This window comes from Anabrus simplex, chromosome 1 (assembly GCF_040414725.1).
Source record: "Anabrus simplex isolate iqAnaSimp1 chromosome 1, ASM4041472v1, whole genome shotgun sequence".
NCBI classification, from domain to species: domain Eukaryota; kingdom Metazoa; phylum Arthropoda; class Insecta; order Orthoptera; family Tettigoniidae; genus Anabrus; species Anabrus simplex.
The window spans coordinates 98901466-98926590 of record NC_090265.1 but is presented as its reverse complement, the minus strand read 5'-3'; the positions used below and the strand labels follow the sequence as shown (position 1 = coordinate 98926590).

The 25125-nt window shown below is 43.7% G+C and overlaps 1 protein-coding gene across 1 annotated transcript in view; it reads left to right on the top strand.

Moving 5' to 3' along the window:
- The window catches only part of LOC136862082 (aminopeptidase N), a 266710-nt gene that overhangs the window by 132590 nt on the left and 108995 nt on the right, over positions 1-25125 (top strand). The window contains exons 7-8 of the mRNA XM_067138861.2: positions 11124-11307; positions 18331-18487. Of these exons, the coding sequence (XP_066994962.2) occupies positions 11124-11307; positions 18331-18487 (341 nt within the window). The remainder of the gene's footprint in view (positions 1-11123; positions 11308-18330; positions 18488-25125) is intronic.

Genomic DNA, 25125 nt, shown 5'->3' with positions numbered 1-25125 from the left:
AACCTAAAGGTCAACTAAAAGTAGAGAAACCGTTGGATAGACTTATTAACAAAATGTCAGGTGGAAAATCATTGATGAAAACGTCCCTAACTGGTTCTGCATTTTGTGTAGAGAGATAAAGGAAGAAGGCATGATCGAATGTTTCGTACGGAGATTTCTCATTTAGCTGGCCGCTTTACCCTGCTGATCAGATCCTCAACTTCCGTGTTTAAAGTTCTGGGTTCAATTCCTGGTTTGATATATGAACGCGCTTCAATAATGAAGATTTCTTCCAGGAAACTCGTTGGTACATTAAAGTATAATTTTTAAGGAAAACTTGGGTACTCATCAATATTTAAGAACGGATAGTGGTTATTATTATTATTATTATTATTATTATTATTATTATTATTATTATTATTATTATTATTATTGCAATCAGAAGCAACGTCAAGTAACTATAAGGCATTTCTGGAAGCCTTTTTTGCAGCCCCAAAACGTTGCCGTCTTTCTCTGACCGCCTGTCTTCTCTCTTCTGCCCCGCCGCTGTTCTGCTTTTGCTCATCGTGGAAGCCCTTAAAGTTGTTGATCACTGATCTGTATAGTGATTGGTTAGAGATGTCCTCCTGATTTATGTCGCAACAACGCAGGCAGGTCTTATGGCGATGATGGGATAGGAAAGGACTAGGAGTGGGAAAGAAGCACCAGTGACCTCAATTAGAGTACAGCCTGGTAAACCACGAAGAACCATCTTCAGAGCTGCCGACAGTGAGGACAAGTTCCATCGCCGGGTGTGTAGATAAACTGTCTGCTCGTATGTCCGTCGATCCTGAGACGTGACATATACCAAAATCAAATCCTGCGATTAACAGAGCCCGTCGCATCAATTTAGATTTTGAGCCAGAGACCGATTTCAACCAGTTGAGAGCGGCGTTATCGGTGTAGAGCTGGAACTTCCCTCTAAGTAGCCTCTGAATTTACCCATGGCCCACATCACGGCTAAGGCTTTCTTCCCGGCAGTGCAGTAGCGTTCTTCGGTGGGAAAGAGCTTTCTGCTGGCATACTCGATGATGTCTTTTCCACCGTCACTCCTCTTCTGGAATAACACTGCTCCTAGGCCGCAGTCGCTGGCGTCCGTCTGCAGGCATATATTCCCTTGACGGTCGGGATGGGCTAGACCAGGAGCTTTGTATATTGCAGCCTTAATGCTTAGGAAGGCTGCCTCTTCCTTGTTAGTCAATCGGAACTGGCGGTTGTTATGGAGTAGAGCGGTGAGTGGTATTGCCTTCTCTTCAAAGTGTGGCGTGAATCCGCTGTACCAACCACACAAGCCGCGGAACTGACGTACTGTCGCTTGGTCCGCGGGCATTCAGCTTCCTCGACAGCTAGATTCTTCTCCGTTTGCCTTTCTAAGCTTTCAGATGTCAGGTCATGCCAAGACATTCTACACGGGACTGGGAAAATGGCAGTTCTCCAGTTGGCAGGTCAGTCCATGAATTTACAATCGTTCCAGCAATTTCTTCAGGTGTTCAAGGTGTTCTTGAAAATTCTTGCTGTGAATTCAGATGTCGTCGAGATACACTTGGCAGAAATCTCCAACATATCCTGACAATACCTTAGCCATCAGTCCCATGAAGGTGGCAGGAGCATTCATGAGTCCAAAAGGCATTACTGTAAACTCGTACAATTCTCTCCGTGTCATGAAGGCGGTCAGTGGTCTAGAACTTTCCTCGACCTTATCCACCTGCCAGTCTTCGGAGTTGAGATGGAGCGTGCTGAAAATCCTAGACCCACTTACTTGTTTTAGTGAGTCTTTCAGGTCAGGCATGGGGTAAGCGTCACTAACGGTCTTCTTGTTCAACTTGCGGCAGTCCACACACAGTCGATACTCCCCATTTTTTTCGGTAGGACGATAGGCGAGGTCCAACAGGATGTGGAAGCGAAAGCGACTTTCAACCTATTAGGTCATGTTATGTACATTTAGTACGTGTTGAAGAGATGTTAAGTACAGAACAAAAATGGCCAACCAGACACCAGTGAGATCCGAACCCACAACCTCCCGATTTCGCGTCGGTTGCTCTACCAATTGAGCTATGGTGGCTTAGGCGATCTTTGTTCTGTTGGAAAGGATCTAAGCTACAGGTCTGGTACTACTACCATCACACTGTAGAGTGCGTTTAAGTTGCCCGTTGAGGGCCAAGTCAATGAATATTGAATTTTCACGACCGCATTGCAATCGAAAGCGACTTTCAACCTATTAGGTCATGTTACGTACATTTAGTACGTGTTGAAGAGATGTTAAGTACAGAACAAAAATGGCCAACCAGACACTAGTGGGATCCGAACCCACAACCTCGGCCATATCGTCTAGACTGATGCTTGTTTTCGGTCTAATTTTGCTATTTGGTGTGTTCAATTTCCTGATCAGGCTCCAAGCTTCTCTGCTGGAAGGAGTAAAGTCTAGGGACTCTACTGTTTCTTGCCAAATTCTCTTCCTATTTTCATCTAGGGATTGTAACAGTTCCGAAGCTGTATCTGGGTCACCATTGGCCTCAAATTCTTTGAAGAGCCTTTCACTCTCCTCGTTCCAACCGGGGATGTATTGTTTACGATATCCTCTTGGGATACGTCGTTTTGCTGCACTTTTAACCACACCGATGAATCTGCTGTAGTTACTATGGATAGGTCTTATCCATCGCAGGTTGGAGTCAATCTGTTTAGAAAATTCTTCCCAATTGGCTTTTTTAAAATTCCATCTCTTTTTCGGGCAGGAGTGAACGATGGGCACAAGCAATCCAGACTGGAGAATTATTGGTCCGTGCTGACTGTGAGGAAATTTGTTGAGCACTATGCGTCGTTTGTTGCTGAGTGGGTGTCATGACTGCGTTACAAAACAGAGATCCGGGGTGTATTCTTTGTTCCATCGTGCAGAAGAGAAGGAAGCCTTATCCTTGGCATCATAGATAAGCTTAAGGTTTTCAGTTTCCATCCAGTCAGTGAGCTTTTCCTCATTACTCGCATTCTCTTTGTATCCCCATAGTGTGTGATGGCTGTTGAAATCGCCTGCAATTATACTTGGATTTTGCAGAGATGGAATTGGTGGAGACGGCCAGGGAGTTCCAGGAGATTTATATACGTTAACTACTGTCAAATCACAAACTTTGAGGTAGTAAATATTTCATTATCTGAGAAGGATGGCAAGACTTGATAGTGGGTAATATCACTCCTCACATAGGTGGAAATCCCGTACTTTGCGTGATTAACTGCGGACACTAATTTAAATCCTGGAATTCTCCCTCTGGATTGCAGCTGGAGATCATTTTCCGTGTGGGTTTCTTGAAGCAGGATGATATGAGTCTGGTGTTCTTTGAGAATCTTTGCTAGGTGTTCACACTTTGCTCTACTTATGCCCTCGATGTTAAGCTGGCATATTTTTATTGAAGGGCCAATGTTACGAACTTGTAATATGACAGAATCGTAAGTAATCGCAATATGAAATTCAATTACATAACAAAACGTATGGCAACAATTTCTTATCAGTTATTGCTTATTATAATCTATATATATAAAATAAGAGTTTTGTCTGTACATTGCTCAGAATTTTAAAAGAATGGTATTTATGTATCGGTCATGTCCACAGTAACAAGGAAATGCCATTTTTACTTTTCCGTAATGTCTGTCTGTCTGTCTGTCTGTCTGTCTGTCTGTCTGTCTGTCTGTCTGTCTGTCTGTCTGTCTGTCTGTCCGTCTGTTCACACATCACTAGAAAACGGCTGAAGAGAATTTAATAAAAATCAGTATGCAAAGTCGGGGAGTAAGTCGCTACAATCTAGGCTATAAATAACTTTACTCACGCTCATTGAAATGGTAGTTTAGGGGAAGGCCTAAAATTTAATTCTCAAATATGTATGTTATTAGTGGTGATATCTTAATAGAAATTTGTATGCAAAGTCGGGGAATAAGTCGTTACAATCTAGGCTATAAATAATTTTATTTACGCTGAGTGAAATGGTAGTTTAGGGGAAGGCCAAAAATTGTATTCTTAAATATTCACGTTATTAGTGGTCCTTTCTCATTGAAAATTTGTATGAAAAGTCGGAGAACGAGCCACTAAAATCTAGGCTATACATCATTTTATTCACGCTGAGTGAAATGGTACTTTGGGAAGGCCTAAAGTTTAATTCTCGAATATTTATATTATTAGTGGTGGTATCGATAAATACTACATAACGAAAGTCATATAGAATTAAATTTCCGACCATTTATGTCTTGTACATTTTTACCGTACCGGCTATGATAACACAGATATTCACGAATTTGTATTTTTGTTGCTAAGTCCAAATCAACGCCGACCCACGAGAAAATGGGTTAATAGAATTTAATGAAAATCGGTATATAGAGATGGCGAATAAGATACTACAGCCTAAGCTATAAACAATTTTATTCAAACTGGATTAAATTTTAGTTTAGGGGAGGGCGTCTAAAATTTAATTTTTAAATACCTATGTTATTGGTCCTATCGAAAAGTACTACATAACAAATGTTACAGAGATTACAATTTCCGACCATGTATATTTTATTCAGTTTTACCGTACCGACTATGATAGGAGTGGTATTTTAGAGTCGGAAGGAAACTAAATGTGAACGCCTACAATATCGAAAGCGCGTAATATTGATGAGCAATAACATTACATTGACCATTATTAGTGGCGGTGTTCTTTATCTCTTATGCTGCCTCTCAACTTCGATAGATGGGATTACTGCTGCGTACCGAGTATAATAGCCTGACTGATTACTGGCGGAAAACAGCCGGGGAGTTAGAAAACGTTCTTCTTTAGCATGCCAATCCTCTGGTTCATACATTTTCTGATACAGCTGGCACGTAACACACCAGCTCATCGTAGTATTTCAGCTGTTCGATCCCCACTCTGACGCGCTGTTTTGAATGACCAATGTGCATACTTCAAGCAGAGACTCACTTATGAGTAGTAGTAGTAGTAATAGTAGGCCTATGGCCTGGTCTACAATAACAATTTAGGCCTATTCCAAATTATAGCACCACAATTCACTAAATGACTCAAAATTCAACCTTGAAAAGAGCCGTCTCTTAAGCTTCTTCCTCCTCACTTTTATCAAATTCTACATTCATTTTATTCCAAATTAGCAGTGAAGAAGGGGTTTCTCCTCTGGCTTGGAGGAGAAATTTGCCTCCAAGTCAGATAGATTTTTCCCCCGCCAGTGTAGTGAATTGATATTTACCGACTCATTGTGTACTCCTAGGAAATAGATTAGTAATAGGGCATGATTTTTGCCCTAGGAGTCTCCACTATTCGATCTCCTCCCAGCCTGAAAAAAAGACGAAGTGTGTTCACGGATCACGGCTGTCTGCGGCTTGGTCATCCCAGCTCTGAAACTTTGGACTGTAATATCGGGAGCTTAGACCTGTTCGTTAAAAGTGAGAAAATGTGTGGTTTGTGATTTGATCGCGTATTTCATATGAAAGCATTGCTTTTAATTGCGCCATTCCTACTGATGTCACTGTAATGTTTGTTCATTTCAGTTGGGAAAACCAATAAAACAGTCTTTCTGAGGATGTAAAAAGGCAGGTGGAGAGTGAATGTCTACCATTAAAATGAATGCTTCCCAACCTTATTGTGACTCATGGTATGCAAGCGGGTCTACCATTACAGTGAGAATTCCCTAACTCAGTCTTCATATGAGAAAAGATATTTGGTGACATCGCCGTCGCGTTTCTAGGGTAACGTTAAGAACTTTGCAATTTAATACAATCTTGCTCACAACGTGTAAACTACCTAACCTAGAATTCTGTATACAACGTAGAATTCCGCAGCGAAGCACGGGTACATCAGCTAGTAATAAATATAATAATAATGCATCAAGACTTAACGTGATCCTTGATGGCCCCAGCGAATTATAATGAAAACCTACAACCTGTTTCCCAGTCAGTGATCGGATCAGGAATGGAATGAATGAAGCCCCATCTTGCGGCGAGGATAAGAATTGTGCCGGCTGCCGAGGCCTGTCGCACTCCTCTGGGACAATAATGAATGACTGGCAGATGAAATGAAATTATATTGGAGAGTATTGCTGGAATGAAAGATGACAGCGGGAACCGGAGTACACGGAGAAAAACCTGTCCCGCCTCCGCTTTGTCCAGCACAAATCTCACATGGAGTGACCGGGATTTGAAGCACGGATTCCAGCGGTCAGTGTCTGATGTGCTGCCGCCTGAGCCACGGAGGCTTTTAATGGTTTAATCTATGTTCGAATTATGTTAGTGGATTTACCCATATTAGATTTTATTCATCGTTCATGTGCAATTCATAATGATTTACCATAGATATCTGTTTATTAGTTTCCCGATCCACGACAAATAAAGACGTGAAATTAAATACCCGTGGTCTGCTTTGCCGGTACTTTCTGACTTGACACGTTTAATTTCAACTACACCATTACGCTCGTCGTCTTCGTTAACGATACCGTACTTCATTAAAAATCCCAGTGGGCAAATGAGCAGCAACATGTCATATTTTCCGCGCCTCGACATTCCAGCGGCCCCGCAATGAGACGCAAGTTAGCTTGGAGTCGCGAGGCTTCATGCGAAGCGACCGTGCGGCCCCGCAATATGCATCAGGTTTACTTGGAGTCGCGAGGCTTCATGCGAACACCGGGCAGTGTTCGGAGTTGATGGAGTCGACACTCTCTATTCTAGGCTTCAGTCGCGCCCATCCCTAGTAAACACTCGTCTTGGGCTTGGTTGAAGTACGTTTTTAACTCAACGTCAGGTGGTTTCAGTTGATGGGTTGTGTTTCCAGGTAACTGTAGCATGATGATACCGTTATTACGAGCGTAGTCTCTAGAGTTCTGCTATCTGTTATGTGGCCATTATGCATTAGAAGTACAGGTGGGTCTTTAGTATAACTTACATGACTTCTGAAGAGCTTGAGCCATGGCAGAAACAACTCCGAATTTATGTATTCATTGTCAGAAATTTTTATCACGCTATTTAGGACACGAATGTCAAGCTCTTGTGACTTCCTTTTCCGTTTCAATATTATTGGTGGTGTAAGGAACCCCACCGTATTGGCAGCATAGACTAATGCTGTGCTAACTCCTCATCCTCCGCTTATAATGGCTTCAACTTGGTGCTTGCCTGCTTGGGAAATCACTTTTCTTGCACAGTTGAATACCTGGCGGCATAAACGTTGTAACCCTCACTTTTCTAGAATGCTGGGTTTCGGTGCATAAACGATGTATGCGGTCAGAGTGAAGTATGTAGGAAGTTATTTTGGCAAACATGTACGTTATGCGCCTCTTTTCTTTTGTTTAAATTTCGCCACTGGTCGTGCGGGTGCAGAAACGTTGTATCAATGGAGGAGGAAAGTCATGTGTCGCTAAGTCCGAGTGTGTGCAACGATATAAATAGGGGACGAAAACGCAAAATTAAATATAGTAAATGGACGAGGAATGAAAAGAAATACAATCGGAATTCGGGGCAACCATATTTGGCCTAAAATAACAAATCAGAGATAAGGCTTTTTGCAGATTATGTTAAGTCAAGAAATGGTGTGAATTGAATTAATCAATCAATCAGTCACTACTGATCTGCATTTAGGGCAGTCGCCCAGGTGGCAGATTCCCTGTTATACAGAGTAATAAACAAGTTACAAGATTGTGAGCAACTGCAAAATGACCTTGATAATGTTGTGAGATGGACAGTAAGCAATGGTATGATGATAAACGGGGATAAAAGCCAGGTTGTGAGTGTCACAAATAGGAAAAGTCCTCTGTTTTAATTACTGCATTGATAGGGTGAAAGGTCCCTTTGGGGATCATTGTAAATACCTATGTGTTAATATAAGGAAAGATCTTCATTGGGGTAATCACATAAATATGGTTGTAAATAAAGGGTACAGATCTCTGCACATGGTTATGAGGGTATTTAGGGGTTGTAGTAAGGATGTAAAGGAGAGAGAATATTTGCCTCTGGTGAGACCCCAACTAGAGTATGGTTCCAGTGTATGGGACCCTCACCAGGATTACTTGATTCAGGAACTGGAAAAAATCCAAAGAAAAGCAGTTCGATTTGTTCTGGGCGACTTCCGACAAAAGAGTAGCGTTACAAAAATGTTGCAATGTTTGGGTTGGTAAGACTAGGGAGAAAGAAGACGAGCTGCTCGACTAAGTGGTAAGTTCCGAGCTGTCAGTGGAGAGATGGCATGGGAGGATATCAGTAAACGAATAAGTTTGAGTGGTGTGTTTAAAAGTAGGAAAGATCACAATATGAAGATAAAGTTGGAATTCAAGGGGAAAAATTGGGGCAAATATTCGTTTATAGGAAGGGGAGTTAGGGATTGAAATAACTTACCTAGGGATATGTTCAATAAATTTCCAATTTCTTTGCAATCATTTAAGAAAAGGCTAGGAAAAGGACAGATAGGGAATCTGCCACCTGGGCGACTGCGCTAAATGCAGATCAGTAGTGATTGATTGATCAGTGCCTGGGAAAATCCTTGCTGAACAGGCGGGTGCAAAAACGTTGTAAGCCAATGTGAGAAAGTCAACGTGTTTAATGGGAGATTCACATGTCTTATATTTTAATGCGTAATCAGAGATTTTATTCTCGACTGTATTACATACGTATATAATGTATTATATATATTCTATATCCATATAAATATGTCTTGCTCTCTTTACAGATTGCTCATTGTATTCATTAAACGAGGTATTGCCTGTATCTGCGGAAAAAAAGCTAATCTGCTAGACATGTGTCGATACATTCGTGAAAAATATCGAGGTTTTTATGAGAACCCAAAGACAACATTGCTGGTGTTCAGTGAATTCTGTTAAACAATGGGAAGCTCTAACAATGGTTACTGTAAATTAGACGCGTGGTTTATGTTTCATTATTTTTATACAGAATAAAAATAAGTAATATTAAAAGCTATGAATATTAGTATAATAGTATAAACGCTGCAACCCGCAAAAATGTGCTACTTCCCTTACAGTTACAACCTTTTTGCACGGACATCCAACGATCATCTCTTATATTTTGATCATAAAGTCGCACATTGTCAAAATTATTATGCATTAATAAGTAGTGAACTCATTTAAACTACTTGTCAATGGCAGAATAAGCATTCACAAACAATTCACTTTTTGGTTTTCTTCTCTCCTGAAAAATTTGCATTTTGATAGTTACAACGTTTTCGCCGGCAGGTATTCGGTTGTGAAGATGGATTCATCAACTTGGAACACAGTAGTTGCTGTTATACTGCATTATACTTATCATTAGTTTGTTCAAGTAGGTAAAAAAAAAATAAAGTTCTCCCTAAACCCTTTATCTCGTGCCTTTGAAGTTCCTTCTGGCTGACGGACGGAAAGCTATAAATTCCTACGTAAGGACATGATATGAAAGGCTAGCTTACGGGCATCTTCGATTGTGAACCCGGAAAATATCTCCTCAGACATGGGAATATGACTGGCGAGAATTTTTTTCCATTTCTGCAGAAGAAGTTCCTTGCCTACCGAAAGACTTAGTTTTAATTACGAACGCATTTTTACTAGCAGCGTATCTCTTCGTTGTATCTCTTAGCAGTCCATGTGCACGGTCCCGCTCGTTGAGCCCAAAGTCATTGTTCTTGTACGCTGCCACTGTCGTCTGCAGTGTGCCTTCGTCCTGTTTCCCATACGCACTCCTGTTTGCCATCTTGAGGACCGAAACTAAATAATCTCAGAATATATTGGTTACCATAGAAGACTAATTATCTCCTAAAATGAGCATGTCCAATTTTAGAAACACGCACTAGTCCAGCTTCTGCAAGTCATCATCGGACGGTCAAAGATGACGCTATGCTAACACGCGAAATGAAGTACTAATTTTACATGGAGTCAACATGTGGATCCATCAACGTTGAATACAGTAGTGGAAGTGAGCTTTAAAATGTGTCTTCCAAAATTTTAGGACTAACTACATTCAGCAGCTTAGCTTCCGTCACACAATAAAAGTGTATACTAACTATCAAAACACAGTAACGGCAATCCTGGTTGAGATACTGGCAGAAGATCACTGTCCACTGAATCGGGTTTCTACAGCGTTGTTGCATATCAGTAGGGCCAACTTCACTGTTAAAAATATTCTTATGAAAGGGAAAACAAAAATCGTACAAATCAGGCAACGGTCGATTTTCGGCAACCTTACTTACTTACTTACTGTCATTGCTACATCGAGAAGGAATATACGTGGTTTGTGTGTGTGTGTGTGTGTGTGTGTGTGTGTGTGTGTGAGTGAGATGAGAAAACAGTACAAATTTAGAGTGATGTAAACAAAACGCTACAATATGAAAAAATAGGAAAAGTCCTCTCAGTTTTAATTACTGCGTTGATGGGGTGAAAGTTCCTTTTGGGGATCATTGTAAGTATCTAGGTGTTAATATAAGGAAAGATCTTCATTGGGGAAATCACATAAATGGGATTGTAAATAAAGGGTACCGATCTCTACACATGGTAATGAGGGTGTTTAGGGGTTGTAGTAAGGATGTAAAGGAGAGTGCATATAAGGCTCTGGTAAGACCCCAGCTAGAGTATGGTTCCAGTGTATGGGACCCTCACCAGGATTACCTGATTCAAGAACTGGAAAAAATCCAAAGAAAAGCAGCTCGATTTGTTCTGGGTGATTTCCGACAAAAGAGTAGCGTTACAAAAATGTTGCAATGTTTGGGTTGGGAAGAATTGAGAGAAAGAAGAAGAGCTGCTCGACTAAGTGGTATGTTCCGAGCTGTCAGCGGAGAGATGGCGTGGAATGACATTAGTAGACGAATAGGTTTGAATGGCGTTTATAAAAGTAGGAAAGATCACGATATGAAGATAAAGTTGGAATTCAAGAGGACAAACTGGGGCAAATATTCATTTATAGGAAGGGGAGTTAGGGATTGCAATAACTTACCAACGGAGATGTTCAATAAATTTCCAATTTCTTTGAAATCATTTCGGAAAAGGCTAGGAAAGCAACAGATAGGGAATCTGCCACCTGGGCGACTGCCCTAAATGCAGATCAGTATTGACTGATTGATTGAAAAAATTCAAAATACATGTGTCAAAGTGACCTGCTTTACATGTTCCAGTGAACGCCACCTGCTAATTCGACCGGAAGAGATGACCATCTCAACCATGATCTCGAGTGCCTCCATCCTCGCACACGAATTGGCACACACGTGGTTCGGAAACCTCGTGACCATGGACTGGTGGAACGTCACGTGGCTAAATGAGGGAATGGCTACGTACTTCTCAGCTATAGCCGTAAACCAGGTAAGATGCGAGCACAGTTTAGGGAGCAAGTTCATCGCATTTATATCACATGAATTAGCTGCCGCTACCAACTCTTTTTGCTAAGCGCATGTGTATGTAAATCCTGAAAACGCCTGTCCTTCAGGTATGCACAGTGAACCCAGTAAAATGTATATCTTGATATTTATGGTCTACACATAAATAGGAAGCTGTTATGCCACAATATTATTAAATAGAAACCGGGAGTGTGCTCGCTACATGATCTGATAAGTAAATGAAACGTCTGCGAAAGAAGAAGCATACATTGCGCCGCAGTACAGAGCAGACCAAATGCTTCGGTGTACCAGTCTCACATGTCATAGGTTTGAGTCTGGGACAAAAATACTATTCTATTTTGTAAAAATGTACTTTAATGTACTCTTCTCAATATACCTCAAATATTCCCTTTTATACACATTTTCAGTGAACAAAAGTGTATGTGACCCTAAGAAGGGCCGATACAAAATAGGATAGATAGGCCTAGTGGGTGCGATCAAACTGCCCTATGAACTGTTCGTTATGTAAGCATGTGTCCGCCTCCGTAGCGTAACAGTTAGTGTTATTAGCTGCCGTCCTCGGAGCCCCGGGTTCGATTCCTGGTACTGCCAGAAATTTAAGAGTGGCAAGAGGGCTGGTATGGGGTTCAAAAGGTACACGCAACTCACCTCCAACGGGGTGTTCCTGAAAAGATATGCACCACCTCGGGATGAGGACACGAGTTTACTTGTCCGACTCGTTAGCTGAATGGTCAGCGTACTGGACTTCGGTTCAGAGGGTCCCGGGTTCGATTCCCGACTGGGTCGAGGATTTTAACCTTCATTGGTTAATTCCAATGGGTCTGGGGCTGGGTGTTTGTGCTGTCCCCAACATCCCTGTAACTCGCACACCACACATAACACTATCCTCCACCACAATAACACGCAGTTACCTACACATCGCAGATACCGCTCACCCTCATCGGAGGGTCTGCCTTACAAGGGCTGCACTCGGCTAGAAACAGCCACATGAAATTAAAATTAAATGTAAGCATGTGTTCGAAGTACTAACCTGATTGGGTTATGCACATCTGGGCACGCCGCTAAATGGATATTCTAGTGCGCTGTAGCATAGCCGATGTTATTGCTCAGCAGGTTTCGGCGATGAGTTGTCAAAGGCGCACGGAATTTTCTGGTTGCTAGCTGCAAACTGTTGGTTTCAAATGTCCCCACAGGAAGAAGTCTAATGGTGTTAAATTTGGTGGCCTGGTGGACCAAGAGATAGATATGTTTCATTCAGATTGTTACGGATGGCTAGCGTCCAATGTGGTAGTGCTCAATCCCGTTGAAACCACATCGTTAAACTTTCTCCAAGCAGTTCATCCTCCAGTAGAAGTGGGAGTTCATGGCGTAAAAAGCGCAGATAATGTGTATCTCTTAAATGGCCCTCAAAGAAATACGGTCAAATAAGGCGATTACCCAAGATTCTACACCATACATTCACTCCCCATATCACTTGATAGTTTGCTTGTCACACCCAGTAGGGATTGTCAGCACTCCGATAGTGCATATTGTGGCGGTTGACTGTACCATCATAGTAGAATCGCGATTCAGCCGGGAACAGAACGTTCGACAGGTATGCTGCATCATTTTCCATATTTCCTAACAGCCAATGGCACAGATACATTCGAGCTTCGAAATTCCTCCGGTGGAGCTCCTGGCTTAGATGTATCTGGTAGGGGTAGTATTTATGCCCTTACAGTACTCGTAGTACGGAAGCCTGGGTTTTTTTCAACTCTTGTACAATTGTCCGTGCACTCGTGTATGGGTTATTGCGAACTTTGTCCAAAAAAGAGCGTCCTCATTTCCAACAGACGTTATGGTCTTCTCTTCAACAGACAGTATCGTTTGAATTACCCCTGTTGCTCTTAAACGTCTTACAACGCTGCGGCAAGCCTTTGTAGTCGGATGTCGCGTGACCGTATATCTTTTATGATACAGAAGTAGATGATGATGATGCTTGTTGTTTAAAGGGGCCTGACATTGAGTTCGTCGGCCCCATGCAGAAGGAGTGCCTGCAACGAATTCTCTTTTGCTTCCTCGTAGATAAGGAGCATGTTAATGTATTCGTCCGTGGAATACATAGCGAATGACTAAAGCGAGTCCATTCCAACCATATAGAAGTGCAGTGTACGCAGTGCATAAAGCAATAATAGCGGCGTTGCACTGTTTACGTGTGGCACACACTGTGCTATGTTTAACCACTGAAGCTTCATATCAATGTAGAATTTGAACTTCCAATACTACGTGCCGTTAGGTAGGCTAACGTTTGACCATATGCGCTACGCCACAGCTGTGAGTGAGACTTCTATTAAGAATGCCTTAGAGTTTTCTGACTGATATGTTCTCCACAACCCTTCATCGGTCACTTGGTATATCTTAACATTGTTACATGGTAGACTGGCGTACAAGAAAATGATTGAAAGTATGTCATAATTTTCCAACGGTCTCTAGTCACATGGCGGGAATGAAAATAGTGTTCAGAATCGTTTGCGGGATGTGCTTGCAGTGCTTTACTATCATAAGGAATGGTAGCACAGAAATATCGACCTCATGACGTTATCACGCGTTTGTTGGGCTGCAGAACGAGGTATTGGTGGGGACTGCTGATGTCACCTTGTATTCTCCATGACGTTTGCTTGTGTCATCAAACTCTCATCTTCAGTCGTTTTGTTCTTTCCTGAGCGTTGTGACCCTATTGGTGCTTGTAAAATATTTGATGTACAGTCGTCATCTTGGACGCCCATGACTTCTCTGTAAAGTGCGCTGGAGCGGCAAACCGACCATATTATTTGCCGAAGTCGTCTGCTCACAGTAATTCCCGGTGGTCTTCTGCATTTGATCTTCACTTCCACAATATTCTCAATGTTTTCCCCATCTCTCCTCACGATGAGGCCAAGGGATACTACTACTACTACTAAACATTTTCATTCATCCCCTGTAGGGGGAGGCGGGTCTCTTAGACGGTGACGCTGTCTCTCAAGCCAGGAAGATTTGTTACGGTGAAGGAGATGTGCGGAGAAGGTGAGGGGATGGGCGGCTGTGGCCTACACTACGAACTGTCCCGGCATTCGCCTTAGTGCAGGAGAATGGAAAACCACGGAAAACCATTCTCAGGACAGCCGACAGGTGGGGCTAGGCGTGTAGTCCGTTACTGTGCCCCAAACCCGTCTCCCGAATGCCGAGGCGTAGAGCCACGGTAGATCCGTGGCCAACTTTCCTCTGCTCGGTTGGCCGGTCAGAGTACAGAGCTGTTGGACCACGGACAAGCCGTGGCCTCTTAAGGAACGAAATCCAAGGGCCGAAACCCACTCTGCATCTACTGACGCCAAGGGATTGAAGGCTCTCACAGACATGGAAGCAAAAGCGTCAAGGAATTTCGAGTTCCTCGACCAAGGTCCTGGTCAATATAACTTTTATGAATTTTGAATCATCAGATCAAAGGCTGGTTGGATCCTCAGTTCACATCTCCATTAATTATATGATTTTCGGAAAATACCGGAACCGAAAGGAGTACTGAAAATATCCGCAGCCTGTTTCCAGGCATTGGACCGGGTCAGGAATGGTAAGAATGAACCCCAATCTAGCGGTGAGGATAGGAACTGTGCCGGGCTGTTGCAGAAAGGGGTACTAAATAATAATATCAATGTAGGAATACAGTACTGAGTTCACTAGCTGTAGTATGTCTTCGGGAGTTAGTGGGTTCAAACCCCACTGTCGGCAGCCCTGAAGATGGTTTCCAGTGCCTTTCCATTTCAACACAAGGCAAATGCTGGGGCTGTAACTTTATTAAGGCTACGGCCACTTCCTTCCCACTCCTAGGCACTTCTTGTCACATCGTCGCCACAAGACCTATTTATATCGGTGTGACGTAAAACAACTCGTGAAATAAAAGGAATATAGGTTAGTAGAGCAAGGTGAATACTATATACAGTACTGTAAACAATGGAATTTTTACTTGAATCTTTCCTTCAGAACTACATAAGAGGACATGCTCGCATTATTTTAGTAACTCTTTGTGTAAAATAATTATTCCAAAACTATCTCGATGGATCAGCGAAAGACTGTCCAACCCTTGATCCGTAGATCGCTTGTTCTATTCCAGCTGAGTAAATCGACCTTTCATGAGCAGTCACAAATCTTGGTACCCCATGTCTACTGGAAGTTGCTTGTTTCCAAAGATTTCTGGCGTCACCCTCAGCGCCATAGTATCCTTCATCTTTCGGTGCTACATAGCAGCACAATTGGATTGTTGAAATTGGTAGGCAGGCTGCCTAGATGGCATCACTTCAGAAAGTCGGCACCTTCGAAGCTGAGGCCATAATATTATTACAATTTTATTATTATTATTATTATTATTATTATTATTATTATTATTATTGTTGTTGTTGTTACGGAGTTATCCGTGGTAGTTAGAGGTGAAAGAAGGTGCTGGGATGAACAGGTCTCAACTTACGAAATTAAAGTTAATTTAAAATTTAACAAAGGTTATATTTTCTTTTCAAGGTCAAGAAATAACACGTATAACAGGAACTTAGTTGTATATCAACAAGTTAAGAAAGTACAATTACAGTTTATTAATGGATTTTGGGCTTCGAGCCCCAGATTCACAATTCTTGAGCAATTAGCCCAACTTTACTTATGTATAAGGTTCAACAAAGGGGAAGAAAACCCCAATCATACCAAGGAGCACTAGCTCCCAATTACCCAGTAAAGCCTCCTCGAGGCACACAGAACCCAAATTTAAGAAAGAGCAACCCGCTCTCAAAGTTCAAGCCCATCAACGGCCACACCAAACTCCACCTTCAAGCTGTCCTCCGGACACATAAAAACAGGGGTAAAAATACCCAACCTACTGAGGCCTATTCAGTAAAGAAACAGGACAATGACATGGCCCCAAAATACCAACTTGAGTGGAGGCGTACTCAGCACTCCTAATACACTTTATTAAAACCTAATTTGGCCATAGGCCGCTTATGCAAGGGCTAATCCCATACTACGGAGGTGACACGAAATAAAACTTTATTACATTACGAAGAGATGGGAAACTGTTATGAAAATGTAGTCACCTCAAAACAATATGAGTGGGAGCTCGAGAGGGTAAGGCACTCTCTATCCCAATTTGTAGTTAAAGAGACGGAACTTTATACCAAGTGTCTTTTACATTTTAAAGGAAGGTTACATGATAAAAGTTTCGAATATGCCCCGAGGGTTAAACTGCTGAGCTAGCAAACAAAGAAGTTATTAAAAGGCCATTACCTGATGGATGAACTGCCGCCTGAAGAAAGGGGCGCTTCCCGCCCCCTGCTATATGATCACACTAGGAAAGATGTTACTGAAGTGGCCCCGAGACCAGAAAATCAGCAGTTTATATATCCTCGTGGAAGATTCGAGACGTTTCATGAATGATTACAACCCGCCCACAAAATTTTATTGGTTACCGAACACAGTTACAGAGCAGGTTGGGGAAGAAAGCCCCGATTGGTCGAAAATGAATTTAAGAAATTCGGGATTGGCTAATTTCAAAACAGGCGGAACGAACGGATTGCCAACTCAAACAATGACAGAAAGAAATTTAACAAAAAACAAACTTATGACTACAAAATTTCTTCAAAAAAAAGGTTCCTTCACTTCGCACTAGAGTGCACAATTGTAGTTCTTAAGTGGTGCCATCTAGAAGAGAATGTTCACACTTCGTGCTACAGAGAAAGCAAAAACGAATCGAAACTGACATAGTTCAGAACACTTCAAAATTTACAGTAGGGACATCTTCTGAGAAATCTTAGAATTAATGTGGTTGTTAAAGTTCAGGCTTCCTCCAATAGAGGAGTTTCAACTGGCGCAATGTTTGAATTAGCGGCGTGGAGGTGTACATTATTATTATTACTTAGTCCGTTTAGTGTTCAGGGTTGATTTTCCTTCGGACTTTGCGAGGGATCCAACATATACCAAATCAAGGGCAGTGTCCGGGATCGTGAGATATTTAGTCGAGGATGAAACCGAGAAGGAGGGCCAGTACCTCGCTCAGGGCGACCTCAACTGCTACGCTCAACAGGAGCCTTGTGGGGATGCGATGATTGGAAAGCATGGGCTAGAAAGAGGGACGGAAGGGATCGTGGCCTTAAGTTAGGTACCATACCGGCATTTGCCTAGAGAAGAAGTGGGAAACTACGGAAATAATTTCGAGGATGGCAGATGGGGTAATCGAAACCCCTATACTCAGTTGACCTCCTGAGGCTGAATGAACCACGTTCCAGTCCTCGTAACACTTTTAATATCGTGGCTGAGCCGGGAATTGCTCATGGGCCTCCGGGGATTGCAGCTAATCACACTAACCACTACACCACAGAGACGATTATTATTATTAGTATTATTATCCTTCTCTGTGGCGTAGTGGCTAGTGTGATTAGCTGCCACCCCAGGAGGCCCGGGTTCGATTCTTGGCTCTGCTACGAAATTTGAAAAGTGGTACGAGGCCTGGAACGGGGTCATTCAGCCTCGGGAGGTCAAGTGAGTAGAAGGGTTTTAATTCCTACCTGAGCCATCCTCGAAGTGGTTTTCTGTGGTTTCTCACTTCTTCTGGCAAATGCTGGGATGGTACCTAACTTAAGACCAGGACCGCTTCCTTCCCTCTTCTTCGCCTGTCCCTTCCAATCTTTCCATCCCTCTCAACGCCCCTCTTCAGCATAGCAGATATAGCCTGGGCGAGGTACGGGTCCTCCTCTCCAGTTGTATCTCCAACCGAATGTCTCACACTCCAGGACACTGCCAATAAGGTGGCAGGCGTGAGTCCCAAGCAAAAACCAACCCTGGAGGCTAAAAAAGGGATAAAATAAAATACTCGTAAATTATTATTATTATTATTATTATTATTATTATTATTATTATTATTATTATTATTATTATTCTAGCAGGTAAAACAAATAGAAAAATAGAAAACATAATAATTTGCCGTCTTTTATCCGTTTAGGTGGAACCAAGTTACGAGGTTGATCTACGAATCGCAGCAAAGTCTTTCCTCAAGGTGTTCGCCAGAGATGCACTGCGCAGTTCAAGTCCTCTTACACCCAACCTCACCAAGACGTCGGAATTAAAGCAGGTCTTCAATGCAATCACATACTACAAGGGTAATATATTTTGCTTATTCTATCTTGTGTAGACACCATCATCGAGAAACCTCGATTTAATTCTAGACTTGTAGGCATTTTAATTTACAAATCAGAAGTTTTATTGTGTTTAACATTTACTGATATGACCAGAATAACGGAAATACTCGAGTTGTGATTTTTAGACCAACTCTAACTATTTAATCCAGCATGAATAAAATTATCTGTAGCCTAGACTTAAGTACCTTCTACTTCTTCTTCTTAATCTGTTTACCCTCCAGGGTTGGCTTTTCCCTCGGACTCAGTGGCAGTGTCCTGGAGCGTGAGACATTTGGTCGGGGATACAATTGGGGAGGATGACCAGTACCTCGCCCAGGCGACCTCATCTGCTACGCTGAGCAGGGGCCTTGTGGGGGCATGGGAATATAGGAAGGGACAGACAAGGAAGAGGGAAGGAAGCGGCCGTGGCCTTAAGTTAGGTACCATCCCGGAATTTGCCTGGAGGAGAAGTGGGAAACCACGGAAAAGCACTTCCAGGATGCCTGAGGTGGGAATCGAACCCACCTCTACTCAGTTGACCTCCCAAGGCTGAGTGAACCCCGTTCCAGCCCTTATGCCACTTTTCAAATTTCGTGGCAGAGCCGGGATCGAACCCGGTCCTCCGGGGGTGGCAGCTAATCACACTAACCACTACACCACGGAGGCGGACAAGCGCCTTCTACTACGACCTTAAATAGTTCTGTTCAGTCGTTTTCTCGCGATGCGTGTGCATACATACGGAATGCTTCCAGGCATAGGGTGGATGTTGGGGAGAGTGGATAGTACAGTACAGCCCAAAATACACAAGAAGTCCCTATGAACATATGACCTACGGTTGATCGTTTGCGAACTATGCCTGCTTTAATTGTAATAGCAGGAATGGGAGCACAATTCATGTTATACCCGTCGTGATGAAGCGGGGAGTAAAACCCTGCAAAACGAAAATACGCATACCTCCGAAACCGTGCACCGCAAAACGTTGAAATTTGACATAATGATTGCTTCTTTATTTACTGTATAATAATACAATAAAGTGTACTGAGCGAGTTGGCCGTGCGGTTAGGGACACGCGGCTGTGAGTTTGCATTTGGGAGATAGCATGTTCGAACCCCATTATCGGCAGCCCTGAAGATGGTTTTTGCATTTTCACACCAGGCAAAGGCTGATGCTATATCTTAATTAAGGCCACGGCCGCTTCCTCCCAACTCCTACCCCTTTCCTATTCTCGTCGCCATAAGACTTATCTGTGTCGGTGCGACGTAAAGCCAATTGTAAAAAAGGAAGTGTCTGTCTGTCTGTCTGTCTGTCTGTCTGTCTGTCTGTCTGTCTGTCTGTCTGTCTGTCTGTCTGTCTGTCTGTCTGTCTGTCTGTCTGTCTGTCTGTCTGTCTGTCTGTCTGTGCCAGGCCCAGACAAATCTACGGCACGCAGAGATTTGAAATGTTTAACATAGTTGTGTGGGAAGGGGTCTAAATACACTTCTAAGCCGGATTTCTTATTTTCGGGTTCCTTGATGAGTTATGAACGAAAAACCGGCGAATAATTTGTGTTGCGATATGACAATCCATCGGGCAGTCGTCAGGATTAAAGGCATTGTTGCAGTGTTGCTGGGCAACGTACATACTGCACCCTTTACAGGTAGAGCTGCGGTGTCTGGTTGTGGTTCTTGCCTCGGCTTCATATAGAATACTTACCGCTAGTGGAGATTTTCTCTTCAGGGGTGATCAGTTCAATGTCGTCTTTGAGTGCAATTATAGGGATTACCAAAACAAGACTATACTGCTAAATATATAATACCCCGACACAAGCTTATAGTTTAAAATACAAGAAATTTATTAAATGAAATTAAACATTTCCTCGCCCCAAAATTAAAATAAGAAAAATGAAATAAAAGTGGCTATTATAGTGACAGTGTAGCTAAGTAATCAGACCAGCAACTTATTTGTTCTAATATTTACTTCACAAAGATTACATTAAAAGCTCATTAACAATTATTATTAATCTCGATAATTGACTTCCAAGACGGAATTGCATACCCTGATCGTACATAAAAATGACGATTTACTGCCATGGGTCATGTTTACATGACATGAATCACTAAAAAACAAAGTTTAACTTTTGATATAATAAAACAAATGTTAATGACAATTGCAGTAAATTCGCCACCGAAATAACACATAAACTGGTACACTGTGGGTGCTAGAATTTTAATACCTCAAAACATTAAAAAATGACGGATTTACTTCTCCCATTATAATTTCCCTCTATTACATTAACCATTACTAAAGTATCATTTCCAATTAAACACTGGCATCACTGTATAAAACCCAGCACGCAAAGATTACACATTATACCTTAGCCATGGGTCACAGAACAACTGTAATTGGCATTCGTTAATTGACATAAATTGGTCTATTACCTTATAAACTTAATTTACAAATTTTGTGTTCAGTGACACAATTATTGTTGTGGTTGTTGCTTGAATAACATCAACAAATCTAAGAAGTTTGTCCCCCTGTGGGTGGGGGCGGTAGAATAACACCCACGGTATCCCCTGCCTGTCGTAAGAGGCGACTAATAGGAGCCCCAGGGGCTCTGAACTATGGAGCGTGGGTTGGCGACCACGGGGCCCTTAGCTGAGTCCTGGCATTGCTTCCACTTATTTGTGCAAGGCTCCTCACTTTCATCTATACTATCCGACCTCCCTTGGTCAACTCTTGTTCTTTTCCGACCCCGATGCTATTAGATTTGCGAGGGCTAGGGAGTCTTTCATCTTCACGCCCTTCGTGGCCCTTGTCTTCCTTTGGCCGATATCTTCATTCTCGAAGTATCGGATCCCTTCCATTTTTTCCTCTGATTAATGTTATATAGAGGATGGTTGCCTAGTTGTACTTCCTCTTAAAACAATAATCACCACCACCATCATCTAAGAAGTTGTTTTCCTAGTCTTACGCGAGCAGTCTACTTTCTTAATATTAAATGAAATACTGTGAGCAACACTCCCACTCAATAACAGAACAGCCTATATTATACTGGGAGTCAAGTCAAACATCATCTACACTAGCTTATTGAAAATAAACAAAACACATCTGAAATAAAAGACATCCTACTTCTAACACTACTCTATTTATGGGCAGGCTAATCACGCACATGACTGTACAACAAACACTCTAGTACCGAATTGTTTAAATGCCTGATTCTACGAAGCTCGTTAATTTCAGTGTCCATGGAGTTCTAATCACTGAAATTAGCACTCGCCGTGACCAGGAGGGTTGTTTCATGGCTGTTCTCGGGATTTGCAATAGTGAAATTAAATTGCATTATTATTCACAACTGAAATAAATTTTGCTTACGACGAACAAATTATATAAACAGGCGATGTCAACCTAAACCCATATGGTAACAAATCAAAAGCATGGTCAAGATTAATAAAATCCTTTCTCCAAATGTCCTAGTAAACTCAAAAGGATGTTCGGGATAACTCACAATATTACCGTGACTAACCTGCCATGCCTCCCCCGGAGATAGTGAATTCCGTGGCGAGGGGGTCCGTTCCTTCAGATGAAGTGTTGCGCATTTTTGCGGTTTGAATTCAAGGCCGAGCCAGCGTGCCGTGCTGCCCATCCTCTCAAGCATAGATCTCATACGCTCTTCTGACCTGGCTATAAGGGCGATGTCGTCTGCAAAGGCCCGGGCAGATGCGGCGTAGTCACTGATAACGTATCCATGTCTCCTACTGACGTCAGTAGCCGTGCGTAGGAGGTAGTCCATTACGACGTTGAAGAGAATCGGAGACAGTGGGCAACCTTGCCGGATTCCAGCGTTGAAGGGGATGGGATTGGTACCTCCCGTCGTGGACCGAATCCTGGTGGTGCTATTGGTGTACAGATCACTCACAATGTTGATAAGGTGAGGGCCTGCATTGATATTGTTCAGTGCCCGAATGATGGGGGAATGTGGCATTGATCCAAAGACATTGGCGAGGTCAAGCCACGCGATTACAACTTCCTCTCCAGATATTCTTGTATCTACCAGGATTTCTTGTAACACAAAATTGTGTTCTAGGCAGCCCTCTGACAGCATGAATCCCTTCTGCTGCGGGGAGATGATATTGTTGGCTGCTGCGATCGAACCCAGCCTTGCTGCAGTGATGCTGCAGTAGAGCTTCCCGATGGTGTTGGAGAGAGCTATAGATCTCCAGTTCGAAAGGTCACCCTGGTCGCCTTTCTTGAAGATCAACATGGTCTTGCTTTGCTTCCAGGATGTTGGAACCCTGGAGTACCGAAGGCACACGTTGAAAATGGTGGCAAGTAGGACTCTGTCCTTGTCGACCTGCTTCCAGTTGTGGTATAAAATACCGTCAGGTCCGGGTGTGGTGTTGGGGGCCTTGGACAACTTAAGAGCCACCTCTTCTGGTCGAATGTCCTCAGTAGTTACGGGGTCCTCAATTCTCGGTAGCTTCGGTACCCTTTCTGCTGCTGGGTCGGTGGTGCAGCCATCCCTGGCCCGATGAACTCCTACGAAGTGCGTCTCCAGATCTTCTTGTGGGACCGTACAGTAGGGGATTCTTGTTTCAGGATCTGTCTTCATCGCCTTGCGCGGTATAGTCGCTGAATCTTGGCGGCCTCTTTAGGGTCGAATTTTGGCACACCCCTGCGTCTGCGGCGATTGAATGTTGGGTTAGAGTTTTGCCGTCGGTTTTCGTCTTACCTTTGCACGTTCGCAGTGGAAGGTGGTTTGCAGGTCCTGTTGCGGACGGCCTCGGCGAGATCACTGCAGGCCGTTTCGAAGACTCCCATTCATCGATGTTCTGGAATCTTTCCATCCATTCTTGTGTGAACTGGCTTCGTTGTTGTGTGCCAGTGGCTGAGCCACGGTCGTCCTGATTGGATGGTATCGTCGGGACAGTTGTTGACTCTCGGGTGTTTGGGGTGCCACACTCGTTTCCGTCGAGGCCGCCGACGATGTTCCGTGTCGGGGATACCGTAGTATTCGACGACGTGTCTTCGGGCTCGCTCGGTGTCGTCGTGATGGTCGTGGTGTGCAGGTTTCCATCGCTCTTGGTGGGCCGAGTGTGTGAAGCCCGGATGTCACCCTGGGGAGGGTTGGCAGCGTCTCGAGCACGTTCTCTGGAGGAGACGGTAGGTGATTCATCCGTTGGCTGGACTTCAGTATCATCCTGGATGGTGCGGTGTCGTTCGTCATTGCGGAAAATTGGTTGAACGTCTGAAGGAGGCGCTCCATGTAGGCGGTCGTCGGAGACCAGGCATCCTCGGGGGTTGCCGGGTTCCAGCTTCAACCTGGCCTGTCTGGGGGTCTAGGTGTAGAAGTGGTAGGAACTGATGGGCCAGGACGTGAGGAGGCACGGATAGGTGGCGGAGTCGATGGGACTGAGCATCGAGGAGAGGGGCCGGGCGTCGCGTATACTCTGTTAGTGTCGCCGTAGATGGTGAGACGACATCTTCCTGGTTCCAGGGTCTCAATTGACTGGTCCGGATGTTTCTCTCCCTAGTGCTTGTTGTCCTGCTACTTAGCGTATCTGTTGATAGAGGTTGAGAACTGCAGGCCGCAACACTCGAAAATCACCTCCAACGTGTTTGCCTGCACCAGGTGGAACTTCTTGGTGTGATTAATCAGATCCTCCTGGCGCTTGAACGTCTACTGCGGTGCGGAGCAGGCAGGGCAGAGCCATCTCAAGGTCGTGTACTGCAACTGGAAGACGATATCGGTCTCTGTGCGCTGTTCTCCACCTGGAACAGGAACAAAAAACGTAGCCTCGGTGTTCAAGCCAGGGCGAGATGCCGGGGTGTAGGTCTGATGACTAAGACTGCGGCGCAGGCTGGGGGATGCCCCCGCATCTCTCACACACAGGTTCTCGCCCATGTCTCCGTCGGAGTCCCTCATGGTGTCGTTACCGAGCTGGATAGCTGCAGTCGCTTAAGTGCGGCCAGTATGCAGTATTCGGGAGATAGTGAGTGCGAACCCCACTGTCGGCAGCCCTGAAGATGGTTTTCCGCGGTTTCCCATTTTCACACCAGGCTGTACCTTAATTAATGCCACGGCCGCTTCCTTTCCATTCCTAGCCCTTTCCTGTCCCATCGTCGCCATAAGACCTATCTGTGTCGGTGCGACGTAAAGCTACTTGCATGGTGTCGTTCACACAGCCGCACACGAATCCACAAACCCTATTTATTCCACTCGGCCCCACGCACTCCAACACTAATCCCACTCAATCCCACACTCTCCACACAAATACCACTCAATCCCACGCACTTACACAGTTATCTCACTCAATCCCACTCACCTCCACACTTAACCCACTCAACCCCACCCCTCAATCCTACAGAAATCCCACGTACTTTCACAGTTATCCTAGTCAATCCCACTTATTTTCACACTTATCCCACTCGATCCCACACGCTATGGCACCTGTCAAACTCAATCCACAAATTTCCACACTTATCAATCGCAATCCCACACACTCCCACGCTTGCCAGACTCGACCTCACACACTCCTACACTTATTCCACACACTCCCGCAACTATCCCACTCACACCACTAAGCCACGCGGGCTGCCTGAGCCACTCACATACACTCAGACCCACTCTTCCTTCCCCTCGA